General features: G+C 47.8%; 2 protein-coding genes across 3 annotated transcripts in view; one reads left to right on the top strand and one right to left on the bottom strand.

Moving 5' to 3' along the window:
- Window positions 1-3,052: 3,052 nt before the first annotated feature.
- On the top strand, window positions 3,053-17,744 carry Marveld3 (MARVEL domain containing 3). 2 transcript variants are annotated; one of them, NM_001109132.1, is made up of 3 exons: window positions 3,053-3,541; window positions 5,580-5,707; window positions 16,988-17,744. In NM_001109132.1, exons 1-3 carry the CDS (start codon window positions 3,150-3,152, stop codon window positions 17,623-17,625), a joined length of 1,158 nt encoding a protein of 385 aa, NP_001102602.1. In that variant the 5' UTR covers window positions 3,053-3,149; the 3' UTR covers window positions 17,626-17,744. The 2 variants fall into 2 exon arrangements, with proteins under 2 accessions (NP_001102602.1, XP_006255660.1); XM_006255598.5 differs by lacking the exon at window positions 16,988-17,744 and adding an exon at window positions 10,668-15,210 and having other exon boundaries at window positions 3,064-3,541.
- A 6,921-nt stretch (window positions 17,745-24,665) lies between these two features.
- Phlpp2 (PH domain and leucine rich repeat protein phosphatase 2) overlaps window positions 24,666-26,687 on the bottom strand; it is a 66,678-nt gene continuing 64,656 nt past the window's right edge. Inside the window, exon 19 of the mRNA NM_001109131.2 lies at window positions 24,666-25,820. Within this exon, the coding sequence (NP_001102601.2) occupies window positions 24,666-25,820 (1,155 nt within the window). The remainder of the gene's footprint in view (window positions 25,821-26,687) is intronic.

Raw genomic sequence — 26,687 nt, 5'->3', positions numbered from 1 at the left:
TGAGGTCCTGAGTTTGAATCCCCAACACTCTTGCAAAAATCATAAATCATCTGTTGTCCCAGTGCCGAGGAGGTAGAGACAGAGGAATTCATATTTTGACTGCAAACTTCAGGATTGGCGAAGAGAGACTCAATGGAGCTGGACATGGTGACACACACCTCTGATTCCAGCACTTGGGAGGAAGAGGCAGGTGGATCTCTGCGTTTGAGACTAGTGTGGTCTACATAGTGAGTTCTAGGACAGCCAAGCTATGTAGAAAGACCTTGTCTCAGTACAAGAAAAGAAGGAAGAAGAGGAGGAGGAGGAAGAAGGAAGGAAGGAAGGAAGGGAGAGAGGGAGGGAGGGAGGGAGGGAGGGAAGAAGGAAGAGGTGGCACATGTGTGTGCACACACACACACAGATTTTTAAAAAGTTTGTGGAAGCTGGGCCTTTCCACTTCAGTGAGAAATAGTGACAGGTGGAGGGCACTCTGGTCATGTGACACATATCTTTTCTCGACTGTGGGCTATTTTAACAATTCAGCGGGGGCTGGAGAGATGGCTCAGTGGTTAAGAGCACTGACTGCTCTTCCAGAGGTCCTGAGTTCAAATCCCAGCAACCACATGGTGGCTCACAACCATCTGTGATGAGATCTGATGCCCTCTTCTGGTGTGTCTGAACAGCTACAGTGTACTCATATACAATAAATAAATAAATCTTTTAACAATTTATTTAAAAAAAAACAATTCAGCAACTTGTGGGTAACTGGTAACAATACAAAACAACCAGAAAAGGTCGTCCATAGACATGTAAATCACATGTAGCTTTTGAAAATTGATTTTCCCTTTTTGGGGGAAAAAAGCATTCCTATGTTCACTTCATTTCATTATCCCCAGTGACCTGTAAATAAGTCTGTTCTACATAGTTCTCACTGCATAGTCTTGACTGACCTGAAACTTGATATGGCCATGAACTTGGCTGGCCAAGAGCTGGGATTAAAGGGCTGTGTTACCACCGCTGGAGTTCATAGCTTTTTAGGACCTGCTGTTACATGCACCTAGCTCCCTAAACAATACGTGTGTTTTGCCCACATGTATGTCTGGGCTTTACATGACATACCTGTGCCTACAGAGGTATCAAATCCCCTGGGACCAGAGTCACGGATGGCTGTGGGCCACACACAGGTGCAGGAGATCGAACATGGATCCTCTGGGAAACTGGCCACTGCTCTTAACCTCGGGGCTACCTCTCCAGTCCTGGGGCTATATTTGTAATTAGACAAAGGCGACGGCAGTGCATCAGTTCATAACCTTTGCTTTACAATAAAATAACATAAGCTAAAGATGAAGCCACCCCTGGACACTTCACTCTTATGTCTCCCTTGCTTGAGTAGCTGGCAGTTCATGAAAACCTCCCCATACTAGGATCACCTGTTTTACTTTTTAAAGTTTTTTAAGTTGCATTTCTACCTACCATAGTGAGAGCTGGAGAGACAGAGAATGCCACCAAACTCGAGAGAGGGTCAGAGTGGGTCTCCAAGCAGGCACTCCCTTAGAACTCCATTACAAAAGCAGGAAGTGTCGCCCACTCCGACCCCTTCCAATGTGTAACTTACAGAGATCACAGGCCGGAATTGCAGGTGTGTTCGCTGATGAACTCTCGAGTTGGGGCTGGAAAGGGATTTTAGAGATTACTGTTCAGAGTGCTGGTGATGAAGCCATGGACAGATGCAGGGGTGAGGGAAGGCAGCCACATGGAGTTTGTGGGGTTCCAGCTCTACATCTTGTACCCTCAGTGGTGATGTTGATAGAACTTGGCATAGAGCCAGGCACCATAGCCTCTGCAGAAATGGCCAGGAGGCCAGGTCATAACATTCCCATTGTGAAGAAACTGTGTAGATGAGCCAAAGATAGTTACCACTCTTTGGGGGATCACAAAGATTTCTAACCACCCCAACCCCTATTCTCCATGGATGGGAGCCTCGGAGGACTATACTTCCAGCTCCCATAAGAAATGAAATGCCAAGAGCTTTATACAAAGCTCAGGGAAGACATTACCTATGGCCATGACCCTTCCTTAGAACCCACCCGAGGGTCTCTCAGCCCAACAGGAGTGCCCAGCCACCGCGGTGAGGGCTGGAGACACAGGGGATGTCACCAGACTCATGTGTGTCATTGTGGGAAGACAAGGGTCAGAGTGGGACTCCAAGCCCACACTTCCTTGGAACCTCATTACTTTGAAAAACATGATTTGAAAATACCCCAAGTCCCTTATTCTGCAAGTCTACACAGAGCAGAACCTCCTGTTGCATTTCTACCACGTCCTTGTTCCTGTCTAGTCTCTGCACACAATGGAGCACTATCTCTGTCCAAAGGAACTTCTCTGAGGAGGGAGAGGACCCGTGGATGAGAGGCTGGATGAGTGAGTGGGTGGATGTGTGGCTGACTGACTGGCCGGTTGGATGGCTGAGAAGAGGGATGAATGATAGTTTCACTCTGGGGAAGCAAACTCAAGACGCTTTGTAAGTTGGTCGACAGGAAATCGCCATTGCTGGGTTCATTTGGGGGAACTCGTCACAGCAGCTGGGAGTGGGTCATGCCACCCAAGTTCAGATCAGCAGTGTTACCAACTCCTCCCGCTATTGAGATGTCTATCAAAAGGGCTCAAATCCTTGCCCAGTGGCAGGGAACCGCCTTAGTGGATTTAATGGTCTTCGTTTGGGGCTGGGAATATAGCTCAGCGGTATCACGATCACTTAGACATGCAAGGCCCTGGGATTCAAATCCATACCATGAAAGTAAATAAACAAATGATTGGCCTAGCCTGCTTATAGCTCTAGTAAGAGACAGCATTTGAAAGCTGAGCTGATTGGGCCACATCCCTTTGCCTGCTCCTTGGACCAATAGCCTTTGTTAAGCCCATAACACGAACCCACCTCCCACTCTCTACCCCTCAGCCACCCCACTCCCACCCCTATGTCCCCTGCTGGCACCACGACCGCCCCCTGGCGGCCAGGGGCAGGCGCGCCCTCTCCGGACCGCCCGAGGGCAAGTGCGCGTGCGCACAGGTGAGCTGCCGCCGCCCGGTCCTTGAGCTTGGCCACCTGCCTGGGAAACTTGTGGTTGGTTGTTGCCCTCCGATCGTTTCCGGGCGGGGACAGGAATCGGGCCATGAAAAACACTTCGGGGACCCGTGAGCCCCGGACCCGTCCGAGAGAAAGAGACCCGGACCGGCGCCCACACCGGGACCGAGACCGCCACGTCGAGCGGCCGCGGGACCCAGGCGGGGACAGGCACAGGGAGAGGAACGGTGACGTGAGAGGAAACGGGGACCGTCGGGCGGGCCGGGAACATAGAACCGACCGAGAACCGCGCCAGGACAGACACAGGGACGCGGGTCATCGCGCAGCCGAACAAAGAGCCCGGGAGAAGTCCCGCCAAAGCCGTGCGCGGCCCGAGCCCTGGGGACCCAGTTGGGACACAGCCGGGACTCCGGGACCCGCACCCTGGCGGGGCCCAGAGCCGCCGCTGAAGCATGGCCTCGGGCGCCGCGGGTTGGAGAGGTGAGAGGTGCACCTGCTGGGGACCCGGACCGCCGGGGGTCACGGGGAGATGGTATTACGACGTCCCAACCTTATGTCTGAACTTGGTTATCAAAGGAGAAGTGGGAAATCCTTAGAACCAGGGGAAGGAGAGTTTCAGGATCGAAACCGGAATGGTTTAGAAGGCTAGATGGGTGGGGCTAGCCGGAGGGCCACAGACTTTTCTGTCTTGTTCCCTAATTTGCCCCCCTCTACCTTTCAAAGTTCAGTTTCCAGGTATCCGGGGGCTGAATAAAGTTAGCCCAACGAAGAGTTAATGGTTGGACTCGCTCTTCCTGCCAAGGCCATATGCGCAGCAGCCTGCTAACAGAAGTTGCACTTTTAAACAAGAAACTAAGTCCACCTAAAAGTTCTCGGGTGATTTGTAACCAAGTCAGTTGAGGTCTTTCTCAGCAGCTTGTTTCAAATCTTATGTTTGTTTGAACCCCACCGTCCTGAATGAATGAACTTGGCCTGTGGGTCCCGAAATCCCCCTGTATCCTGGAAGGTTTTGTGAGTGAGGGTGGAAGGGAAGACTACCAAGGGGACTGGTCGCCACACCCCCTCCTAGAGAGTTAGCGCGCCATCCAATTCCTCAGATGTTGAACCAGGCTCTGGGGAGTGAGTAAATTGTGTGTGTGTGTGTGTGTGTGTGTGTGTGTGTGTGTGTGTGAGTGTGTGTGAGTGTGTGTGTGTGAGTGTGTGTGTGTGAGTGTGTGTGAGTGTGTGTGTGAGTGTGTGTGTGTGTGTGTGTGTGTGTGTGTGTGTGTGTGTAGGGGCGCGTGCGCGCTTAGTTGTCAAAACTGTCCATTCTTTTCCCTGGAGACAACTGTTCTAGCTGACGAGCCCCAGCCTCTGCCATTGGATTTGGAGGCTGAGTTCACAACACACCAGGGAAAGCTGCTATCAGGAGTTTATGTTACATTATCTAAAACCAACTAGCCTTAAGAAAGCTGCGCCCAGATTCTGTCCGCTCTTTCAGCCTTTGACACTCCAGCTAGTGTTTCCTGGCTGCACCCATCTTGAGCTGCAACCACAGGAATAGAAAAACAAGAGGTACATTGGTGTGTTTCCTTTTAACCCTGAGCCCCGGTTACCCTGCCTCACCCCAGAGTGAATAAAAGACATGCAATTGCTCATGGCTTATTTAAAGGTTTGAGGCCAAAGGGCAGCTTCCCCCTGTCTGCTCTTCCGTTAAGCATTTACGGGAGGGAGGGGATGCAGGGATCCACATGCAGTAACTTACTGTCAGCGATCAGAGAAAAGAGCCACCTGCCGCCCAGTGTGAAGTCAGCCCCTACAGAAGAAACCGGGCTTCCGAAACGACTGAGGATGGTTTTCTGACTAAGCACCAACAGGATGCCAAGGAAGGTGACCGAGAGCTGAGTTCTGTGGAAGGGAGATGGATGAGGACAATAAAAGGCGATTCGAGCAGAAACACAGCTTCCTCGGTGCCCCAGTGGCCTGGGTTATCTTTAGGAGTGGAGAGCAGCTCGGTGCTGCTGGCTTAGTACACCTAGGTCGTCAGTGTGCACAGTGCCGGAGTCTCCAGTGTGCTGATGAAAGGTTTTAAGATTGCAAACCAAAGAGAGACGGGACGGCTTCTGTGTCCCAGAAGTAGAATGTTGCTGTTGGCTCTTGGGCAGAGCCCTGCATAGGTTAGGTAGGCAAAGGGAAGCAGGTGCCGGGGTGGCCAAAGGACGGATGTCAGATCTCAAAAGTAGCTGGCTGGATGTGGTGCGTGACTATAACCCACGCTTGGAACGTAGAGGCAAGACAATCAGGGGTTCCAGGTCAACCTCATTATTAAGTTGAGAGTCCGAATACCAGTGGGCATGGTATCACACACAACTGTGACCTAGCTCTTGGGAAGCTGAGGCAGGAGGATCACATATTTGAGGCAAGCCTGGGCTTCATTCAGTGATATTTTTGAAAACTAAAAAATAAATGAAGGCCTAATACTAAACAAACCATTGTGCTGCAGGCCCGTCCCTAACGTCTGTGTGTTCCTTGGTTGCAGTGAACTGGCTTCGGAAAGATACATATCCACATACTCCGAGCCTGCTCGACAGGAAGAGGAATATTACCAGTCAGAAGCTGAGGGGATTCTGGAATGCCACAAATGCAGATATTTGTGCACAGGGAGAGGTGAGCCTTGGGGGACCCTGTCTAGCCATTTATATTGCAAATGGCTTGAGGAGAGGCAAGGTGGGGGTTTGGAGGGATGAGTGTCGGTGAGTTGGCAGCTTGTCCAGTTTTCCTCTTGGGTTCCACTTTCATGGTTGCTTGGATTCTTGTTCTCGAAAGAAAGAAGGGGGGGTGAGAAAGAACAGAAAAGAAAAGAAAAAAGAATACAGGAAGGTCTGAAGTCTGCAATGAGGCTCCCCCTAAGCTTATCCAGCATGCTTGGCTCTGAGCTTGGGTTGAGCAGGCTTCTGCCTCCCAGCCCGCTGGTGGAACTTTGTACCTTGAATGCGCTGTGAGCTCCCTGTGGTTCCTCTTGCATAGCAAGCTGAGGCTAGAGAGGGAATATGGCCCCAGCAGAGTTTGTCCTCAAACCAAGCATAAGGGTGGTCTCCTGAGAGAGCTGACGCCCAATCAGTCACTGGCTCTCAATCTTCATCGCCTGAGATGCACAGTAAGAATATATTTTACATTAAGAGCAAGTTCACAGCCTAGCATGACGACTTACACGCCTATAATCCCAACTGAGGCAAGATTGCTGTGAGTTCTCAAGCAGCGCGGGCGACCCTGTCAGAGTAAGACCCTGTCTCAAATAATAAACAAACAAAATCATATTAATTCACGGAGAAAAAAAAGTCACAAAACTACTCAGCCCTTATGCACACCCAGCATGTTAATAATTTCTCTTTCACTTAAAGCAAAAGCCAGGGGGACCAGCATGATGGCTAAGGAATGCCTGGTGCCAAGCCTGAGGGCCTGAGTTCAATCCTTGGGACCTACTTGGTGAAAGGAAAACACCAACTTCCCTAAGTTGTCCTCTGATCTCCACACACGTGCCAATATATACATGCAAAATTAGAAAATAAATAAAAGTCAGGCACAGTGGCATTCGGTCAGTGGGTATAGGAGGGTCAGGAGTTCAAGGCCAGCCAGAGCTATAGGAGACTGTGTCTTGATTGAAACAAAACACAATAAAACAAAACCAACCAATGTGTTGAGCATTTAAAACTCATGGCTTAGTGTTAGTTATCAGCTAGCCTGGTCTCATCAGCCCAGCAAAGAGGAAAATCGGGTTTGTCAGGGTGAACTCAATGGTATATGGCTAGTCGGCCGTGGCTGCCCATGACTAAGAGAGGAAACATCCCAGCCTACACGGGGGAATCACGGAACCACAGCTGAAGCTGTGTCACAGGGAGGAAGGAGTAGCAATTACAAGATTATAAAGAACTCTGGTGAAAGCCTCCACCCCCTGAACACGTGGGCTTCATCACCTGCCTAACTTACTACTCCAGAGATGCCTTAACCCTCTTAACAACACCTGAGGCTCTGCAAGTCACTCAGGTCACACAGCCATTAAGTAAAGGCCCTGAAACTGAAACTTGGAGCCCCAGCCTAAGGCTTCAAAGTGTCTCCCGCAGAACTTTCTTCTCCCGAGGCTGTAAACAACCGGAACCAGCCAGAGGCTGGCTAACAGGTTTCTCCCTAGACTAACTTTCTCTTTCTTTCTTTTTTTTTTTTTTCCTTTCTGTGATTGATTTACCAAGAAGAAAGGGCAGGGCCTGTGCTTCTTACCAAAACACACCTATATTTAGGTTTGATTGCTTCTGGCTTTTTGGCTTTGAGCCTGATGGTTCAGCCCTCGGAAAGTAGCGGACAAGGTGGGGGCAGGGGATTGGGCGAGATTAAGGCTGGAGTTTAGAGCTCCCATTCAGGTGCACAGAGGAGCACTGTTTGCAGAGACACAGCCAAGTGCATCAGGACCGGCTAGAACAGGAAAGATGAACCTGGATGCAGGTCAGCTGATGGCTTTTAAGTCCACATTAGAGTGGCTCCTTTGTGGCTTTTCCTTTGTCAGTGAAACCACGTCATCCCTCCCTGGATCCCTCCCAGCAAACGGGGCACCCTGTGGCCCTCTGGGGACACTCTGACGTCCTCACTGTGGTTCAGCTCTAGAAAGTTCCCACAGTGAGATCCTGACTCCAGCAGAAGAGATAAGCCCTAACCACTTTGCCAGAAAGAAATCTCAGATAGAAACATCTTTAGGGACTGGAACGAAAGATCAGATTGAAAGCAGGTGCCTTTGTGACCCACACAGGAGGCTTCCCTCACCCCACCCCTAGCCTGTGGTGCTGTGGGTTCTGTTTATTCGGACAGAGGGATGGGTGTAGAGCTCAGTTCAGTGATTAGGAGCTGTAAATCTCAGCTCATTTGCATATGGAACACTTCTCCCTCCCCACCCATCTTGTCCTTTGCCCTCTGGCTCTAGAAGCTCTGTCCTTAAACCACAGAGGTCTGTATTTTCTAATAGTTTCTGGGCATTATTGCAAAGTGGCAGACTGAAAGTTTAACTTTTCAGTCCGCCCTGGGGGCACACAGCAGCAGGTCCGGCTGGCTCTGCTACATAGGCTGAGGAGGGAGGATTATTTGAGTCCATGATTTAGATGAACCAAGGACAATGTAGTCGCTAAACAACAGACAAGGAGGCTTGATGGGACATTCTTGAAATTCTAGCACTTGGGAGACTGAGGTGACAGAGTAACAAGTTTCAGGGGAGCCTAGGAAGATGCTTTCTCAAAAGACTAAAGTAAAACAAAAAAATTTCATTTTTCTCCCAATTAAAGTTGTTCCCATCCCAACCTCCCCAACCCCCACCCCTGTATGTAAGAGTGTGTGCATCTCAACTCAAGCATCATTCCCCAAGTGCAGTCCACCTTGTGTTTTGAGGCAGGGTCTCTCATTGGCCCGAGACTTACACACAGTTTAGGCTGGCTGAGCATGGAGCCCTTGGAGTCACCCATCTCCATCCACCTCCCTAGAGCTGATGTGACAAAGGCTGGAGACTCCACACTCACACATGTGCAGTCAGGATATTACCTGTGGAGGGTCATCAGCGCCTGGAGTTGGACTTCTGTTGTCAAGAGTGCTGGTCTTTGGCTCAGAACCTCCAGGTGTATAGAGTGTCTTGGGTTTGCCTTCCAAAGGGACAATTTCCTAAGAGGAAGTCGGTCCCGTTGCAGTCTGTGTTACATAGCTTTGTATACACACATACAGCAAGAAGCGGTCCTGTGGTTTAAAATATATATAATAACTAAGCAAAACAGCCTCAGGGAGCGGAGATCAAGGGGCATAGTCTCAGAGGTTTTATCTCTGAAGAGGGAGAAAGAGTCTATGGGATCAGTTCACTTCCTGATGGCCAGGAATCAGAGGCAGGAGGAGGGGACAGGGACTAGGAGACTCTAGGAGACTTCCTGCAGTAGAGTCCCTCTCTCCCCCTTTTTTTTTTAGAGCCTCTAGCATATTGGTTGGTGCGGCCCACATTAGGTGGGGAAAGGGGAGTTTTATGCCTCTAATCTCTCTGGAAACCCCACAGACTCCCTTAGAAGCTCACTTTCCTAACCTCCTAGGTTCCCGTCAGTTCAAGTTGACAGTCACCACCAACCATCATACTGTCCGTAGCCAAGAGGGGAAGGACAGGGATCATGTTGTCAGTGCATTAGCTTCCGATCTCCTGAGAAGGTCACAAAAGAAACTTGTGTGGGCGTTTTTTCTAATTTATAGTTTCAATGTCTCCTTTTTCTTTTTGGTTCTTTTTTTCGGAGCTGGGGACCGAACCCAGGGCCTTGCGCTTCCTAGGCAAGCGCTCTACCACTGAGCTAAATCCCCAACTCCTCAATGTCTCCTTTTTAATAATTAATACCCTGATATAGTACCAGTCAGATCTGAACTAGGGTTAATTCGAAAGGGGGTCTGGGGACTTGCCCTGAGCCAGAGGTTGGACAACTGCTCCGGGAAGGATGAGTGTCAGGGAAGTCCTGTGAGCCTCATGCCTTTGTTTTAAGGGTGACAACTGATCTCCACAGCCCTGCTTATTCTTTTGGGGACCTACTAAGCCTAACAGAGGAGGAAGGAGCACCGTGGGCTCCCTCTAGCCCTTCTGCTGTTTCACTAGGAAATGTTCTTTGGCAGAAGGTGAAGTGAAGTGTATTATTTCCCATCCCTACTAACTAACTAACACACACACACACACACACACACACACACACACACACACACATTATCACATCACAGTGCACTGGAGAAACTTAGCTGTCCCTTTGTCCCACTGAAGTTGTTTCCTATGGTGCCAGGAATGATGACTCACACTTGTAACCCCATCACAGAAGAATCAAGAGTTTCGGGCTAGCCTGTGCTAGGTGTTGAAACTACTTGGAACATTTTTACATTTCTTTAATGTTCTGAAGCAGGGTTGGAGAGATGGCTCGGTGGTTGACAGTGCTTGCTCTATAATGAGGAGCAGAGTTTAGATCCCAGTACCACATCAAGTGGTTCACAAATGTCTGAAACTCAGCTCCTTCCGGGTTTGGGGTGGGGAGGGGGACTTGCACACACATGCAAATACACTCATACACATAAATAATAAAAATTAAGAATTAATCTATATGGTGATTTATGTTTGCTGGCATACAAAAATATATTTAGAATTGAGATTTAGATTTACTGAGACAGAAAAAAAAAGGGGGGCGGATCTCGTATAGTCCAGGTTAGTCCCAAGTTTACTATGTAGTCAAGGCTAGCCCAGGACTCCTGACCTCCCTGCCTCTGCCTCCCAGGTACTAGGATTGCAGTCATTTACCACCATGCCTGTTATTTTATGTGGGTGCTGGGAGCAAACTCTGGTTCTCATGCTTACACGGTGAGTGAGCGCTTTACTGACAGCCATGCCCGCTTGGCTTTTTTGAATGCCATGCTTCTCAGTGGAAAGGATTTGAAGCGAGCATAGGTCCCTGCTGCCCCCTAACACTCACTGTGCATCCTACACTGCCCACCGAGGCAGAGAAAGGAAGCTTCCTGGGAAGGATGAAGCTTGAGATGAGTCTCCTATCGAAACGGAGCATCTCCAAACCGTAACGCCCTTTTCTTGCAGCCTGCTGCCAGATGCTGGAGGCTTTGCTGAACTTGCTGATCTTGGCCTGCAGCTGTGTCTCTTACAATTCCACGGGGGGCTACACGGGCATCACCAGCCTGGGGGGGATTTACTACTACCAGTACGGAGGGGCTTACAGTGGCTTCGACGGTGCTGACGGGGAGAAAGCCCAGCAGCTGGATGTCCAGTTCTACCAACTCAAGTTGCCCACGGTCACTGCAGCAATGGCCTACAGCGGAGCCCTCATGACCTTCTCCTGTCTCCTCCTCCTCGGGGGTGCCCTGCGGGTCCCGTGGCACTGTCCACTGTGGCTGGTGATCGAGGGCTTAATGGATGCACTCATCGCTGGGGCGTATGTCCCAGCCTTGTACTTCTTCTTCCAACACCTCTCTGCGGCCTATAGCTCAGATGTGTGTAAGGAGAGGGAGGCCCTGTATCAGAGCAAAGGTTACAGTGGCTTCAACTGCGGTCTCCACGGGGGAGACATAGGAACAGGAGTCTTTGCAGCCATGGCCATTGGGGTCTTTGCTGTGGGAGCCATCCTGGCCTTCAAGGGTTACCGAAAAGTTAAGAAGTTGAAGGAGAAGCCCACGGAAATGCTTGAGTTTTAGACTTCTAGAATGTTCTGCCACATTTACGTGATAGAAGCCACTTTCAACCACAATCTTTCATAGGAATTCTTCGATGTGGAACTCACTAAGGCTTCCGAAATACCAAGCCGGTGTAGGTATGCGGGGCTTAGCTCCTGGCTGCCTGGAGGAGTATTCTCTGAGACAACGAGCTGTGTTCTCTGCAATCTTCTGTGAGTGTGGGACTAACAAACACTGTGACAAAACCCCAAACACGGGCTGGGGATTTAGCTCAGTGGTAGAGCGCTTACCCAGGAAGCGCAAGGCCCTGGGTTCGGTCCCCAGCTCCGGAAAAAAAGAACCAAAAAAAAAAAAAAAAAAAAAAAAAAAGAAAACCCCAAACACTGAAGCCAGGCTTGGTGGTACGGACTTGGAATCCTAGAACCCTAGCAATTGTAAGGCTGAGGCAGGAGAATCTTGAGTTCCAGACTAGCATGGACTGCAGAGCAAGATCCTGTCTGCAAACCAGATAATCAGCAACAATGAAGGACCCTCGGGAGGAAGGCAGAGTGTACTTCATGGTCAGGGCAGGAACAATTGCACTGGAAACTTACAGTTCACAGAAACCTACGTCGACAGAAGACTGCTCTCTCTGAACTATCCTAAACTCAGCCCTCTTCAGCAGACACACGGGGCATCTCCCCACTGAGTATCTAGGCCCTGCACCCCTTTAACTCTATGGTTTCTGGAGCGTACTTGCCCCAGAAAAACTTAAGTTTAAGGGCATGGGATAAGGAAAGGAGAATCAGATTAAACTCGCTGAGCTGCAAAGAAACCATTCTCCTGGCCGCTTACAGTGACTTCCAGCGCTCAATAAGCATTTGTACCTCCTGTAAAGGTGCCATTGTACGAAGACTCCAACCCCACAGTGGTATTCAGGGTCTACTCAAAAGAAAAGAATGTAAAGTCCCTTTCCCAGCAGAAGAATGTTACTTTTAGCCAGACAACTTCATGGACTTGATTACAGGTTGAATTACGGCTTGGGACCATTATAGTATATTCCGGTACAAGTGACTATGTCCCTTGATGCAAAAATCCAAGCGTTCCAAAGAAAACATTTTAATTTGGAGGCAGCGGTCTTCTCTATGCTCATGACACTTTATTCACTTAAAACTCCATCGATTGATGTGGAAGACTTCAGCCTTGGGGACAGAACTGCATACCCCTGTTATGGTTAGAAATTCTCTTGAACATTTTTTTAGTTTTGCTCAAGGAAAAGGGGAAAGGGGATATTCTTTTTTTTTTTTTTTTTTTTTTTTTTTGGTTCTTTTTTTTGGAGCTGGGGACTGAACCCAGGGCCTTGCGCTTCCTAGGCAAGCGCTCTGCCACTGAGCCAAATCCCCAACCCCGAAAGGGGATATTCTTTTTTTTTTTTTTTTTTTTTTTTGGTTCTTTTTTTCGGAGCTGGGGACCGAACCCAGGGCCTTGCGCTTCCTAGGTAAGCGCTCTACCACTGAGCTAAATCCCCAGCCCCCGAAAGGGGATATTCTTAATTCTATAGATACCTTGTCTGCACATATTCACTTTATTTTTACAAAATAAAAAGATCAAAGAGACTTGCTTGCCTTGGCTTTCCCTCCCCTCCCCTCAGGACAGTTATGTACAGTGCAAAGACAGAGGTAGACACAGAATTAAGCCAAGTGCTACATGGTCGACCGTAAAAAGCAGCGTTGCTCGGAAGGGCACTGGGGATTACAGCAAAGACACAGTGGACTTCTGTCCCACGGACCTCTGACATCTTTGTGGAAACCCGACCCACCCCGACTTGGAGAGAAATGCAATGTCTGCCTTTTCTTCCTTCCCTCTGATGTTTATCTTTGCGTATTAGCAGCTTTAAGACATTTGTCACTTTGAGTAGCTTAGCTAAGGCATGTCAGGCTGGCTACTGCCCAGAATAACACCCTGCAGCCATTCCTTCAACAAACCCAGTGTCATTAGACCTAGCGGAAGATTGGAAGCCTAGATTTCTTCCACTTCAACCAAGAGATGTATGCTGTGTGTAGCAGAGGGAAAGGATTTATATTTCCCATCTGCACAGCATTTCTGTTTCTATATGCTGATGGAAGGAAAATCAGGGTTGGGAAAGATACAGAGTGTGGGAGTTTGCTACCCCCACCAATGACATCTGGGCTGGTTCATCGCTTGCTGTATTTGCAGAGTCCGGTTGAAGAGTGGGCAGCTAGAATCTAATGTTGAATTTTAAATTAGAGCGATACAGTTTCTCAACTCTCAGATCCCCACGCTGTTGTGGCCCCTGGATTTTCAGGAATTCATGTGGGCATGTAGATGATAGGCTCTGCTAGCTGGGTCTGAGGATTGTAGAACTGGCTGCTGTCCCTTAACGGCCTCAATGATAAATACGGTACCATTGGTGTAATGGATAGACATGCTCTAATTGCTGGGAAACAGCTCCTTTTCAAAATTCTCCCCGTTTCTTCCTGCTTCTCATACTACTCTCCTCCGATTTCAGAACACTGCAGAGAGGCCCTACCATTCATTTATGATTTTTCAAGAAATTCTAGTCATGTATTAGTGTCTGCAGGGACTGTCCCCTCCAATACAGAAATCTGAGAGTGCTGTGGCCTTCTGTGTAAAACGGCATGTATAATGTTTGTGTATAATATATTCATATACATAACCTCCTGTATATTATGGGATTACATATTCCCGACGTAAGTGCTATGCTAACAGTTGCTAGAATGCATTGTTTAGGGAACACTGCTGAGAAAAAGCCCATCTTTGTTCTATGGTCAGATGCAGCTCGATCCTCAATGGACTCTCTGGCTGCAGAAGCTGCAACCAGAGAGGGCTGACTGTTCTCCCTTCCATCTGATCCTTCCCACAGGTCTGTGTGGGAGGGAGGCCGAGTGGAGCTGGCGGACTTAACTTCATTCATCAGATAAAATATCTAAGGCTTAGAAGGACTTTAGTAAACAGGGAAAGAACAGATACTAGATTTTGATATTCGAATTTGGGGTCCATTTGCATTCCTCTTTGTCTCTCAAAATTCTCATCTCTGCATCCTGAGGATCTAAGGATAGTAATGGAACTTCCGGAAGTGCAGCCTGAAGCTTCTATCAGCTTGACGAGCAAGGGATCTTAGACAAGAGGTGTTCAGCCTTAGCCCACCTCACTGCCTCATGGAATCTGCACATCTTCCAGACTTCTAAGAAACTCCCTGCCAGTGAACAGCTCAAGTATTTCTTTGTAGAAACCTGGTTGAGCAAACTGGCCCATTCGCAGAACCAAACTGGAAGTCTCATAATAAATGTGTAGCCATTCTGCAGACTAGATATAGTTGGCCTACAGTACAGGAAACCAGCAAGATGTATGATGGCGTGTGTGTGTGTGTGTGTGTGTGGAGATGGGGGGGGGCACAGAGATGAATGCTTTTCATTGCTTAAAGACTGGAAAGTAAGTGAGCAGCCGATAGTGTTTGCCTCACAGTCATGAGGACCTGAGTTCAGATCCCCAGTGCTGAATGCCTGCAATCCAGTGCCGCCGAGATGGGAGGCAGAGAGTGGTGGGTCCTTGGAACTCACTGGTAGGTAGTACTAGATCTGTGACAGACCTGCCTCAAACGAAAGGTGGAAAACGTCTGAGGAACGAATGTCACCTGAGACTGTTCTCTGAACTCCATACACACTCGAGACATGTGCATATGCACAGCCCAGCACATTACACATATGTACACACACGTGCACAGAGAGAGAGAGAGAGACAGAGACAGAGACAGAGAGAGACAGAGAGAGAGAGAGAGAAAGGAAGCAGGAGGAGCATGTAAGAAACTTACAAAAATGTTTGTAGTCTTGGTGACTGGGTAAGAGTCTGAGGCCGTCTGGTTTACCCAGCGAAACTGTACTTTGGGTATGGGGAGATGGAGAACATGAATGAAAACTTTCTGTTTATTCTTCACGACATTTGTCTTTGGGTTTGTTTTGTTTTGTTTCCCCCAACTTTAAATTTGTAATTTCACAAGAAGCCACAAGGGCAGTGTAGCACAATCTTCCAGACCCTTCTGCCGCTTTCTGCAGTTGTGCTGTCTCCAACAAGGATGTCAGATCCAGGAAAATGGCGATCTCCGAGTGTGTGCAGACCATTTGCTGAGGGCACACTCGTGTGCATGATTCTATTGCAGGTTTTTCAGTGGCAGATTAGTGTGATCACCTCAACAAAACCCAGAAGTGTGCTGTCCCAGCAGACGCCCCTATTGCCTCTTTAAAGCCACACACACCCTTTTTTACCCTCTTTCGTCCCACGTAGCGCTGCCCCCAGTCACCGGCTGTGTGCACATCTCCAGCACTCTGTCCCTCTGAGACTGCTCCCCAGATGGAGTCACGCATTATGTAACCTTTTGAGACTAGAACTGTTCCGTTTCACTCCTAAGTACCTTGAAAGTCACCCAGGTTGTTGCCTGCCCATTCCTCTGAACCAGTCACAGGTAAATTCTCCCAACATTTGCCTCTTACAAGTAAAGTGACTACTGTGAAGACTCATGGACATGTTTCTGTGTGAGCATAAACTTCTCTTCCTTTTTTGTTTTTTTAATTTTGGAGCTGGCTCTCAGTATGTAGCCCAGGCAGACTTCCTACTCAAGGCTCTCTTCAAACTGCCAAGTATCCTTTCATTTCTTTCGGGTTAATGCCTAAGGGTACAATTGCAGAGCCACGTGGTACACACATGTTTAACCTTTTTTTTTTTTTCTTTTTTTTTGGAGCTGGGGACCGAACCCAGGGCCTTGCGCTTGCTAGGCAAGTGCTCTACCACTGAGCTAAATCCCCAACCCCTATGTTTAACCTTTTAAACTACCCTAAGGCAGTTATAGTACTGCACACTTGTAATCCTCATACTTAGGAGGCTGGGGCAGGTGGATAGAGAGTTCAAGGCCAGCCTGGGCTAGGACCATTTACATATATGTGTGTGTGTGTGTGTGTGTGTGTGTGTGTGTATTTTGTTTTTTCCCAACTTTATAAATATATATATACATATGTGTGTGTATATGTTTTGGTTTTTCCAGCTTTAAATTTGTGTGTGTGTGTGTGTGTGTATGTATATATATATATATATATATATGTGTGTATATATATATATATGTATATATATATATATTCACAGTAACAATTTTTTAAGTCTCCAAGTAAGAATACTTACTTTATGTATATGAGCGTTGTCCGTGTGCACTGCTTCTATACCTGGTGCCTGATGAGGTCAGAGGAGGGCACTGGATCCTCTGGAACCAGAGTTAAAGAGGTTGCAGAGCTGTCACAAGGGTGCTGGGCACCCAGCCGAGGGCCTCTGTAGAGCGCTTGCCTACACGCACAAGTCCTGGGTCCCACCGCAAGCACTGGGACTTTTTTAAATGACAAAGTTAAAAAAAAAAAAAGACAAAGGGGGGGGGCGGCTGGAAAGATGGCTCAGAGGTTAAGAGCACTGACTGCTCTTCCAGAGGTCCTGAGTTCAATTCCCAGCAACCACATGATGGCTCACAACCACCTGTGATAGGATTCGATGCCCTCTTCTGGTGTGCATGAAGACAGCTACAGTGTACTCATACACATAAAATAAATAAATCTTTAAACCAAGAACGTTGATTATGTTGCTGAATCAGATCGTTCATCTTTAGAATCCCGGGGACCCCTCCCTTGACCAGGTGAGTGATCCAGCCTTAAACCAGACTCTCTCTTCCCCTAGGTGTGGTGCAGATAATGGAGGTGATTTTGAATGGCATGGTTCTCATGTGCATCGTGGCTTCCTATTTTGTCCTGGCTGGATTCAGCGCCAGTTTTGCCAGCGGCAGTGGCTTCGGGAATAACTATTACTCACCTTTCGAGGGCACCGAATTGGAGCAGGTTCGGCAGCTGGACCAGCAGTACACGATCCTGCGGTCGCCCCTGATCTACAGCGGCGTGGCTGTCTCCCTGGGGCTGGGCGTCCTCACTATGGGCGTTTTACTGCAGGGAGCCAAGAGTCTAAGGAAGCTGCCTGGGAGGTGGCTGCTTCTGGAGGCCGCCTTCAGTCTCCTGGCAGCGGTGGGCTACTGCGTCGGCATTGGCTTTTACCTGTACGTGGCATTGCGCATCAATTCCACTGACACTTGCAAAACCAGAGAAAGAGTCTACGCCCGCAAGGGTCTCACCTGGATGAACTGCCAGCTAGCGGGCACCGATGGGGCAGCAGCCACCTTTGCTTGCCTGCTAGTTATTTTATACATAGCCAGCGTGGTGCTGGCCCTGCGGGCCTACCGAGAACAGCAGCACTACAAAGACAGCCAGAAACAACACAGAAATTACCGCGACGTTCCAGAATACCTGTGGTCTGAGACGCTCTAAGGAGACCTGGAACCGCCTTTGTTCCTCCCCTACAAGTGCGTGGCGAGACAACTGTGATTTCCTAACCTTGATTCCTAAGTTCCCTCGGGCATGGTTGCAGAGTAAAGTTGTAAAAGGAGGGTCAGTAAGGCCCAGCCCTTGAAAGCTTAGGAGGGGAAAGGGGAGTCATATTGTTGAAAAGAGACTCACGTCGTGTAGGGCGATGGTGTTAAGTAGGAGACCAGCCAGAGAAAACCTGAGAACACATCAGAGGTTACACGCCATGCCACAGTAGAAATCCTCCCGTAAACTGTAAATAGCTGTAGTGGAAAACGTGAGAAGGCAATCTCAGGGGTGCTGGAGAGATGGCTCAGCTGTTAAGGACACTGGCTGCTCTCGCAGAAGAACCAGGTTCCCTTCCTAGCACCCATGTTTCTCACGACTCTGTAACTCCAGTTTGGGGAAGGGGAGATCCAATGCCATCTTCTGGACCTCAAGGGCACTGCACGAAATATGCTGCACATACAAGCAAGCAAGCACTCACACATATACAATTTACATCGCTTTTGGTTTTTTAAGGGCAAGAGCACACTACTAGGCAGTAGTGGGGTTGAGTAACTCCCAGAGGCCAGGGGGAAATGTTTTCCACTAGCTCTTCCGTGTACATTTGTGGGGAGGGAGGTTATTCCATTGGAATTAACTTTTGATTCTTGTTTTTTTAAATACAAGTCTTTAATGGCCAGAGGGATGGCTCAACAGGTGAAGGTGCCACTGCCAAGCCTGATCCCTGGGGCCACATGGTGGAGAGAGAATGGACTCCCTCGGGTTGTTCTCCAACCTCCTTGTGCTCCCCCTGGCATCTGCACTCACACAGATACATAGGTATTTCTTGTGGGGCCTGTCCAAGATAAAAGTTCAAAAGTACACCTTGTACAGATATGGGGAAATAGGGGCTGGAGAGGTGGCTCCCTGGTTGAGCGCCCTTTCCTGCTCTTGCAGAGGACCCACCTTCAGGTCCCTGCACCCACGTGGCAGCTCACGACCATCTAACTCCAGCTCCAAAGATCCAATACCCGCTTCTGCCACCTGAGGGCGCAAGGCACACAGGTCCTACACATACGTACACATACAGACAGGCAAACATTCAAACATAAACTACGGCAATTGCCAGAATCAAATATGTACCCTTCAGCAAAAGACTGGCACCCCCAACACACGGTTTTCACTGTTTCTCAGTGTTCCTATTGCCCTCTGCCCACCTTGGATCTTTCACTGCATAAAGGAGACTATGTGTCCCCAGCCTTAGGCACAGCTGGTTCCTGGGCAGCAGCTCCTCTCCTGATTGGAACCCACCAGTGACTAATGACACTGCCACAAGCCCAGAGTTCAGTGTTGGGAACGCTCTAGCAAACCTGATGGGACTATTTGCTGGGTGACGCTGAATTATTATTCATGAGCTACAGATGAGAAGGCAAAGTCCAAGAAGGCCAAGGGCTGATGTTCCTTAGTGACTCAATGCATGACATTATTGTGAGATGGTATAGAAGCACTTCTTATCATCTGGCACCTATGGCAGAAGCTGTGACTTCTGTTTAATGACAAAAACTGCTTTAAACAGGTTAACTTTGCTACAGTCACAAAACCTGTAAGCAGCGGAGACAAGGGGTGGCTTAGCAGTTAAGAGCATTTGCTTTTCCCAGCATCCAATCGAGTGGCTCACAACCTCCCAAACTAAACCTCTGGAGACCTGATATCCTCTTCTGGACTCCACAGACACACGTGCACATACGCACACATACATACACATAATTAAAAAGAAAAATAGATCTTAAAACCACCCCCCTCAAGTCCTTGAGGCCTTTAGGACACCAGGGATTATCACTGGAATTGGAAAACAAACTCGGGAGTACCACTAGTGCCATCTCAGCCCCTGTAATGTACCTCATGGTACAGTGCTTGCCTGGCAACACCGAAAGAGCTTAGTGTGCTGTCAAGGAGCCACGTTTTTAAATGTTGATGCCAGGTGAAGAGAAGATGCCTTTACCTGGATTGAGAGGTAGCTGATCTTACTTGAAATCCAGTCTAGAAGACACTCCGTGAGAGCAGAGGTAGCACCAAGTTGGAGGCTTACCTGGATGGCGAGTCTCTCGGAAGCCAACACTCACCAAGTCTCAAGTCTTAATACCCCACTTTACCCTTACGGAGGATGCTGGCCAGGGTTGGCCAGCCCCGAGTTCTGTGCTGCCAACAGCTGTGACATATGCACTGTAGCAGCTCCGTTTCCTCGGCTAACAGTCATCATCTGACAACTATGCAACCTGTAGCAAGGTTTTTTTAGTGTCTCACTGGCCTCAAACCATGGCTGACTTTGAGCTTCTAAGCCTCCTGCCTTCCCCTCCTAAGTACATCTCTTCAAACATAAACACCTACAAAGAACCTTGAGTCATCCTTGGGGCCATTCCAGCCAAATGGTGCTATGGATTGGGTGTGGTCTATGTGCTCCAGGAGTCCACTGTCACTGAGCCTTGGCCCGTAAGAGCCTGGTGCTCTTAGGGAGGTAGGTCTACTGGAAGTCTTAGATCACTTGGGAACATACTTGTGGAACACGCTGTGGTGCATGCTTGAAGAGATGGGACTCCTGGGAAGTTCCCGGTTGCTGTCCACGATGGTGTGAGCAGTTGAGAATTGAGCCGATGCTGTGCGCCTAACTAGAAAATGAGGTCAATCTGCCTTAAACCCCCCACTGATGACTAGGATTGACCAGATCTATCTGGCTGAGTGGTGACCCCTACTTCTCCACTCTTCCATGTGTCCCTCCAGAAACAAGTCTGCTAGAACTTCCAAGTAAGCTTTTAACCCTGTGAGGTAAACATCTTTCTCTTCACTAACTGCCTGTGTCAGATGCTTTGTTATAAGGAGGGATGCAAAGTTGACTAGTAGAAAAAAAAACATATATGCTATTTTCCTACTGGAGGAGAATCTTAGGCTATTTTCATACTGGAGAAGAATCATATGGCATTTTCCTACTGGGGGAGGGTTTCCCACATTCCAGGCCCACACCCAAGCGTGATGGGCAGCGGTAATGGACCTAGCAGAAAGTTATAAAACAAAATGAGGTTTAGAGGGTAAGTTGGAGGACAAAAATGGGGAACAGCCATGATCGTATTTCCTTGTATACCTGTATGAGGTGCTCAACAATAAAGAAAGCATTTTATTTGCTGTCTTATCATAAAATAGGTCTTCCATATTCTTTCCCCCCTAAAGTAAAAAGTCCTAAACATACTTTTAGTAAAGAACCTAATTATACATAGAAATGCAATTCTTCATGAAATATTTACAAAGCAAAGGCATGGAAAAGATATCCCATTTTATTTTATTTATTGTTTATTATTATTTTTTACAAACAATAGATTTGCTGCAACATGCTCTGGCTCTTATTATTGAATTAAAAAATTTAACACATTTCAAAAATATCAAAAATACACTATAATGAGTCTTAGGACTACGATACAACAATGATTGCACAAAAACCATAAGATATGAGCCCACTGTTTGGATGACGTCCACTGGCAACAGTGAGAAAACCCAATAGCGTCTGGGAGAGGTGCACGAGAGTTAGACATAAGGAGCTAGTGCTGATTGGCTGATCACCAAATAACAGACAGAGCAGATGTGATGCAGCTGGCTCCCTCGGCCTAGGAGTGCTTGCCCAACCACGGGGCTAAGTCACCACCTGGAGGGAAAGATTAGCCCGCCCTGGGGGGTCTAAAAGGCTCCACCCAAAGGGAAGTAAAAAGTAACACAAGACAGTTAGTTCCACAGTGACGCTGCGAACATCACCGGATGGCTTGGAGACAGATTCTTTAGTAATTGGTACATTTATCAGTAACAGCCAAGTGCTCCTTTATGGAGGTCTCTTCATTAATAATTATTGAATAGATAGAGAAGGTGAGCCTGTGGTTTCCAAGTACCTGCTTTTGCTGAAGATCTATAGAGAAAGAAGAGCACTGTTTGATATTGAGAAGTTCAGCCCAGCCTAACTGCCTGGAAAACAGCACTGGTTAACGCACTGTGATAGCACCCAGAGGTCACGAGCTGCTCAGGCGGCTCTGCCCACCAGGGGAGTGAGGCCACTGACTATTGCACGCGTAGACTCCACAGTAGTATAATCAAGCCTCGCTTGGGTCAGGAGTGGTCAATGACTTGACTCCATGGTGGCACCAGAACCTTATTTCCTATCAACACTGTCATTTTCAGTTATCTGTTCACTGGGTTAACACCTTGACTGGGCACAGACACTCTGCCAGTGCCCCCTGAACAGCACCAGCGGAGAGTTCTTCCTTCAGACGCCCTGTGTTTGGTTTTGAGGCTGGGACTCATGTATACCAGACTGGATTTGAACTCTCTCTGTAGCCAAGGCTATCCCCGATTCCTGATCCTCCTGCTTTAACTTCCCATGTGCAGATTTGCAGGTGTATGCCACTGTGCCACAACACCTGGCCTCAGATTTGTTTAAATTATTAAATGGGAGATGAGGGCAGAGGTCAAGAATCATATGGAGGGAAGGTAGGTTCTCTGTGTAAGAAATAACCTGCACTCTGACCACCTGGAGAATATACCCTCTGGGTAACGGGAAGGGGTCATATTCACCTGACAACCTATTCGGATAAAAACACCAACAGACCACCTCACAGATACAAGGTGCGCATTACATTTTAGGAAATGGACTATGGCCTTTTAACCCTGTTTTTTAATACAGAGTATAATAGGACATGAAAGAGACAATTACAAAAACAGAACCATCAGTTTTGGTTTGGCCTACACTGAGTTTTCTCAACATAACCTAAGGACTCCTGAAAACACCATCACAAAGGACATTGTCCCAGAGTTCCACTAACCAGGAGGTAAGTATGTCTGTTTGTCAAGGTCCTTCTAGAACTGAGTTTTGAGGTGACTTTAGTGAATGGGGTGGTAAACAGATAGAGGACAAGGAAACAGTTCACATGTAAAAGGACAACCTTTCTAAGACCACACCAGTGAAGTCTACTTCTTCAAATACCTGGCTTCATCACCACCGCTGTTTAGTGCAACGGCTCTGCTGAGGAGGAGGCTGCCCCAGCATCCATCGGCACCTTGTGTTTTTCCTTCATTCTCATTTTCGTTCTTTCCTTTTCAATTCCCCATATAAAAATATGGTGGAAAAACAAGGCAGCAAGACAGTTTCTCATCTCTCTAGCACACCTACACTCTGTAGAAGCTACTGTGTCCTCACCTCAAATCAAACACCTGAGTTCAAACGTTCTCCAGTAACTGACAGAGGAAGTCAAGTGTTCGTGATGACTGGAGGGTTCACATTCAGATTCTAGAGGACTGAATATCAGGCAGCTACTGGAGGGACAGAGCACCCCCCCCCCCAGCATCTCCCCTACCTCCAGGGTAACCACTGGTGTGCACATGAGCACAGGGCCTCTGAAGACAGAATTATCTGTCTGGTTTTTAGTATTGCTTTAAACAAAAACTTTCTCTTCAAACACAAAGGAATAATACACACTTTCAATCTCTTATTTCACAATTCGTTTCTACTAAGCAAATTAAAAATTTTCCCAATCTATTTTTTTTAGTTGTGCAATATTCTAAAACTTCAAAGCACAATTTTCCATTGAGTAAAATCAAGCAATGCCAAAATTTATATCAATAAATAAGAATTAGCTCCCTAAGTAATCTAATGGAAAAAGCAACAGAAATATACAAGAAGTGGTCATTTGCTAGGGTTAAGAGGAATGTGGAAAAAAAAGTCACAGGTTTTCTGTAAGTTTAGCAACTCCCAGTTGAACAGTCTTTCTTCCCTGCGTTGAGCCCAGCACTTTGAACCATGTCAGGGGAATCAGCAGTATTCACAAGGGCACAGTGTCAAACAATGCAGGGTGAGCCCTCAGCTCACTACCAACATTCTAGAAAACATCCTGAGAGAGAGAGAGAGCGAGAGCGAGAGCGAGAGCGAGAGCAAGAGCGAGAGCGAGAGCGAGAGAGAGAGAGAGAGAGAGAGAGAGAGAGAGCGAGCCTAACTTGTGAGATCTGTCTGCCCATATATGTGTTCCTAGTTGGTCTCCTGTTGCATTTACTTGCTGTAATTCAGTGTCAGTCTATCAAGAGGCTGGCTGCCAATTCTACCACATTTAGGAAAAGAGGCCAATCTACAAGTCCCTGCCTTGTGATCCTAGTTCCTAGCAGGGGTCAGCTTATCCAGGGCTGAGTCTCTTTTTGACTTGAGGGAAGGAGCCTTAGTTCTTACTCCTTCCCCATCTTTCTCCACAGAATAAATCCTCCCACCTCAAGTTTCTCAGGAACTTTCACAGTCTGACATCCAACAGATCAATTTCCAGGACCCTCCCAAGTCCCCTCAAAGAGGCTCCAATGCTCAATTACTTCTACCTAGGGACAAAGGAGCTGGGCCGCCTCTAAGAAGATTGGCTCTGAGTGCAGATTCAAAAATAAAAGGTTCACAGTCAATGAAAAGTGCTCTTATCACATAACAGTACGTACGTAAATCGCCTGCTTGATTGGTTCATCTCTCCAGTAGACATCATTTGATAGGCTGTATTCTCCTAGAGAACGGAAACCATGTGACTAGTCACACCACACCCCACTAGTTAGTCTGAGAGATAAGGTGTTTTCTCTTGTCACAGAGATCCGTCAGCAGCAATTAGTAAAGGGAATCAACCTGCAGTTACTTCCTCCACAGAAATAACCCCTTTCCTGCCCAGGCAGGCAATTTCTCAAATGATCCTAGGAGAGAAAGGGTTAATGGCAGGTGGCAGGACTGACACAGAATAACATCTGATGTCTCCCAGCAACTCTGGGACTCCAAGGAAGGTTCAATGCGCAGTTTAACACTGATGACGGTACGAGCTCAAGAGCCAGACCCTGCTAGTGCTCAACTTTTTGGCTCCAAATTCTACTCCACACATCTATGATTTGAAACACTGAGGCAAACATCTCCTGAAGATCCCTTCCCCAATACCACACAGCCCTCCCTCAGGCTGTGTCCACTCGAGGTACAATCACAGTGCTGTATCAAACTCCTGCAGGGGCTCTGTCCGGTCCTCTTCCCTGGGTTCAGGCTCAGGCCTGCTCTCCTGGTGCTGCTTCATTTGCTCCTTCACTTCGTCTTCCAGGTCACGGGGGACAACAAATTGATCCTCTGGTTCCAGCTGAGTGGGGGCAGCAAAATAGCCAGTTTTCCTCTTGGGTGCTTCTGTGGCCACCTCAATGAGGTTCAGGCTGTCTTCTAGGGGCACAATGGAGCCATTGGAGAGTTTCTTTCCATACAAACAAGAAGTGGAGGGAGACTTCTGTAACTCCATCTTGTCTTTGTTCACTGGCAGAAGTATACCACTATTCACACTGTTCTGTCTTCGGATCCCAAAACCCAACCCCCTAGCATGTTCCTCTGAACAGGGGTAGGAAGAATTCTTCGGGAGAGTAGGGGAGTTCTCAGACTCTCTGCCTCGGCAGCAATGAATGTCTACCTCTACCTCAACCCTGCTGCCATTGGTTATGACGCCTTCAACAGGCTGGTCATCGTCACTGTCCAGTCCATTGTCAGACTGATTGCTGGAAAAGGTAGCACAAGAAGGCTGGCGCTGGAAAGTGCCTGCAGAGGGCACAGGGTGCAGACTACAGCGCCTCTCAGGCCTGGGAAGCAAGCTCGTCTCCAGGCCCACAGTGTTGTGTTCGTCAGACGCTGTGGAACCCACCTCACTGCTCACCTCTGAGGTCGACACCTCACTGCTCAGCTCTGAGGCAATCCCACTGCTAGAGGAGGGAGTGGTTGGCTTGGGGGCATCCTTGATGGTTGCTGTTGAAGCAAATCCCACAGGGCCTGGAAGGGCAAGCCCATGCATTTCACAGGTACAGCCTTCTTCACCAATGTTCAAATAAACCACCATTGCCCCCACATTGTCCTGACAACCATAGCTCTGTGCTAATGTGCACAGCTTCTTAGCAGCAGCTAATGGGTCTTGCACATGACGGACTGCACTGACAGCTTCTAGATAGGACAAGTGTTCCCACAGTGCTTTGTTTCCCAAAATCAGCAATTCATCTTGAATGGTAAGCGGAGTGGAGGATATGTGAGGCTTGGGGAGGATCCAGGGGTAGAGGTATGTACATCCCAGCATCCGGGTGCAGCAGGTAACCCCATTCACCTTGTTGTCCTAGAGGTGAAGAAACACAAAGTCTAAGAAAAAAAAACAATAGTGATAGACAATTGGGGCTTTTTCTAAATCACAATGTTAGGGAGAGAAGAGGGCCTGCATGGTTTCTTGTAACCTCAAAGCCCACTCCCAAAGAACACACCTCCTCTGACAAGGCCACACCTCCTAATCCTTCTCAAACAGTGTCACTCCCTGATGACTAAGCATTCAAATCTATGAGCCCTTGGGGCTCCTCTCAAACCACCACAGGAATGTGAAATAAAGTCAAGTTTATATGTGGTATTATTTGTCCTAGGAGCAGTACAACTGAACTCATAAAATAAATGTTTAGAAGTTTAGAACAAAATGTCATACCATTATTATACCGATGATTAAAGTCAAATCCAATTAAAATTAAGCAACTAACAGGCAGAACCACCTCAGAAGATCCTTGTTCTAACACAGACAAACTTCAGCATATCCTTATTCAGAGAGTTGTGTTTCGGAAACAAACACAAACTGCCACCAGTTTGCCATTACTATTATTTTCTTGAGGCTTTCCAACTCAGATGGGTCACTAAAAATGATCACTCACTATCGGCACAATGGAACGAAACAGATTTCAAATGGATCAGAGAATCTTAGATGCTGGAGCATTAAAGGCATCCCAAGGTCACCGTGCCTAAAAAGGGGGGTCTTGTTGAAACTCAGAAGAACGAATGGATCCAACAGATACCTGAGAGTTTAAACCAAGAGGAAAAGGAGTCTTTCTGGTTGCAGACAACAATGGACACACACTGCACACGTTTACCTCTTCCAAAAAACAAACAAAATCTCTAACAACTCCAAGATATTGATTTCACAGTTGCAGTTACTCTCTGAGTAAAA

The sequence above is a fragment of the Rattus norvegicus genome, chromosome 19 (genome assembly GCF_036323735.1).
Source record: "Rattus norvegicus strain BN/NHsdMcwi chromosome 19, GRCr8, whole genome shotgun sequence".
Lineage (NCBI taxonomy): Eukaryota > Metazoa > Chordata > Mammalia > Rodentia > Muridae > Rattus > Rattus norvegicus.
Note: the sequence above shows the minus strand (reverse complement) of the source record. Positions and strands in the feature narration are given on the sequence as shown.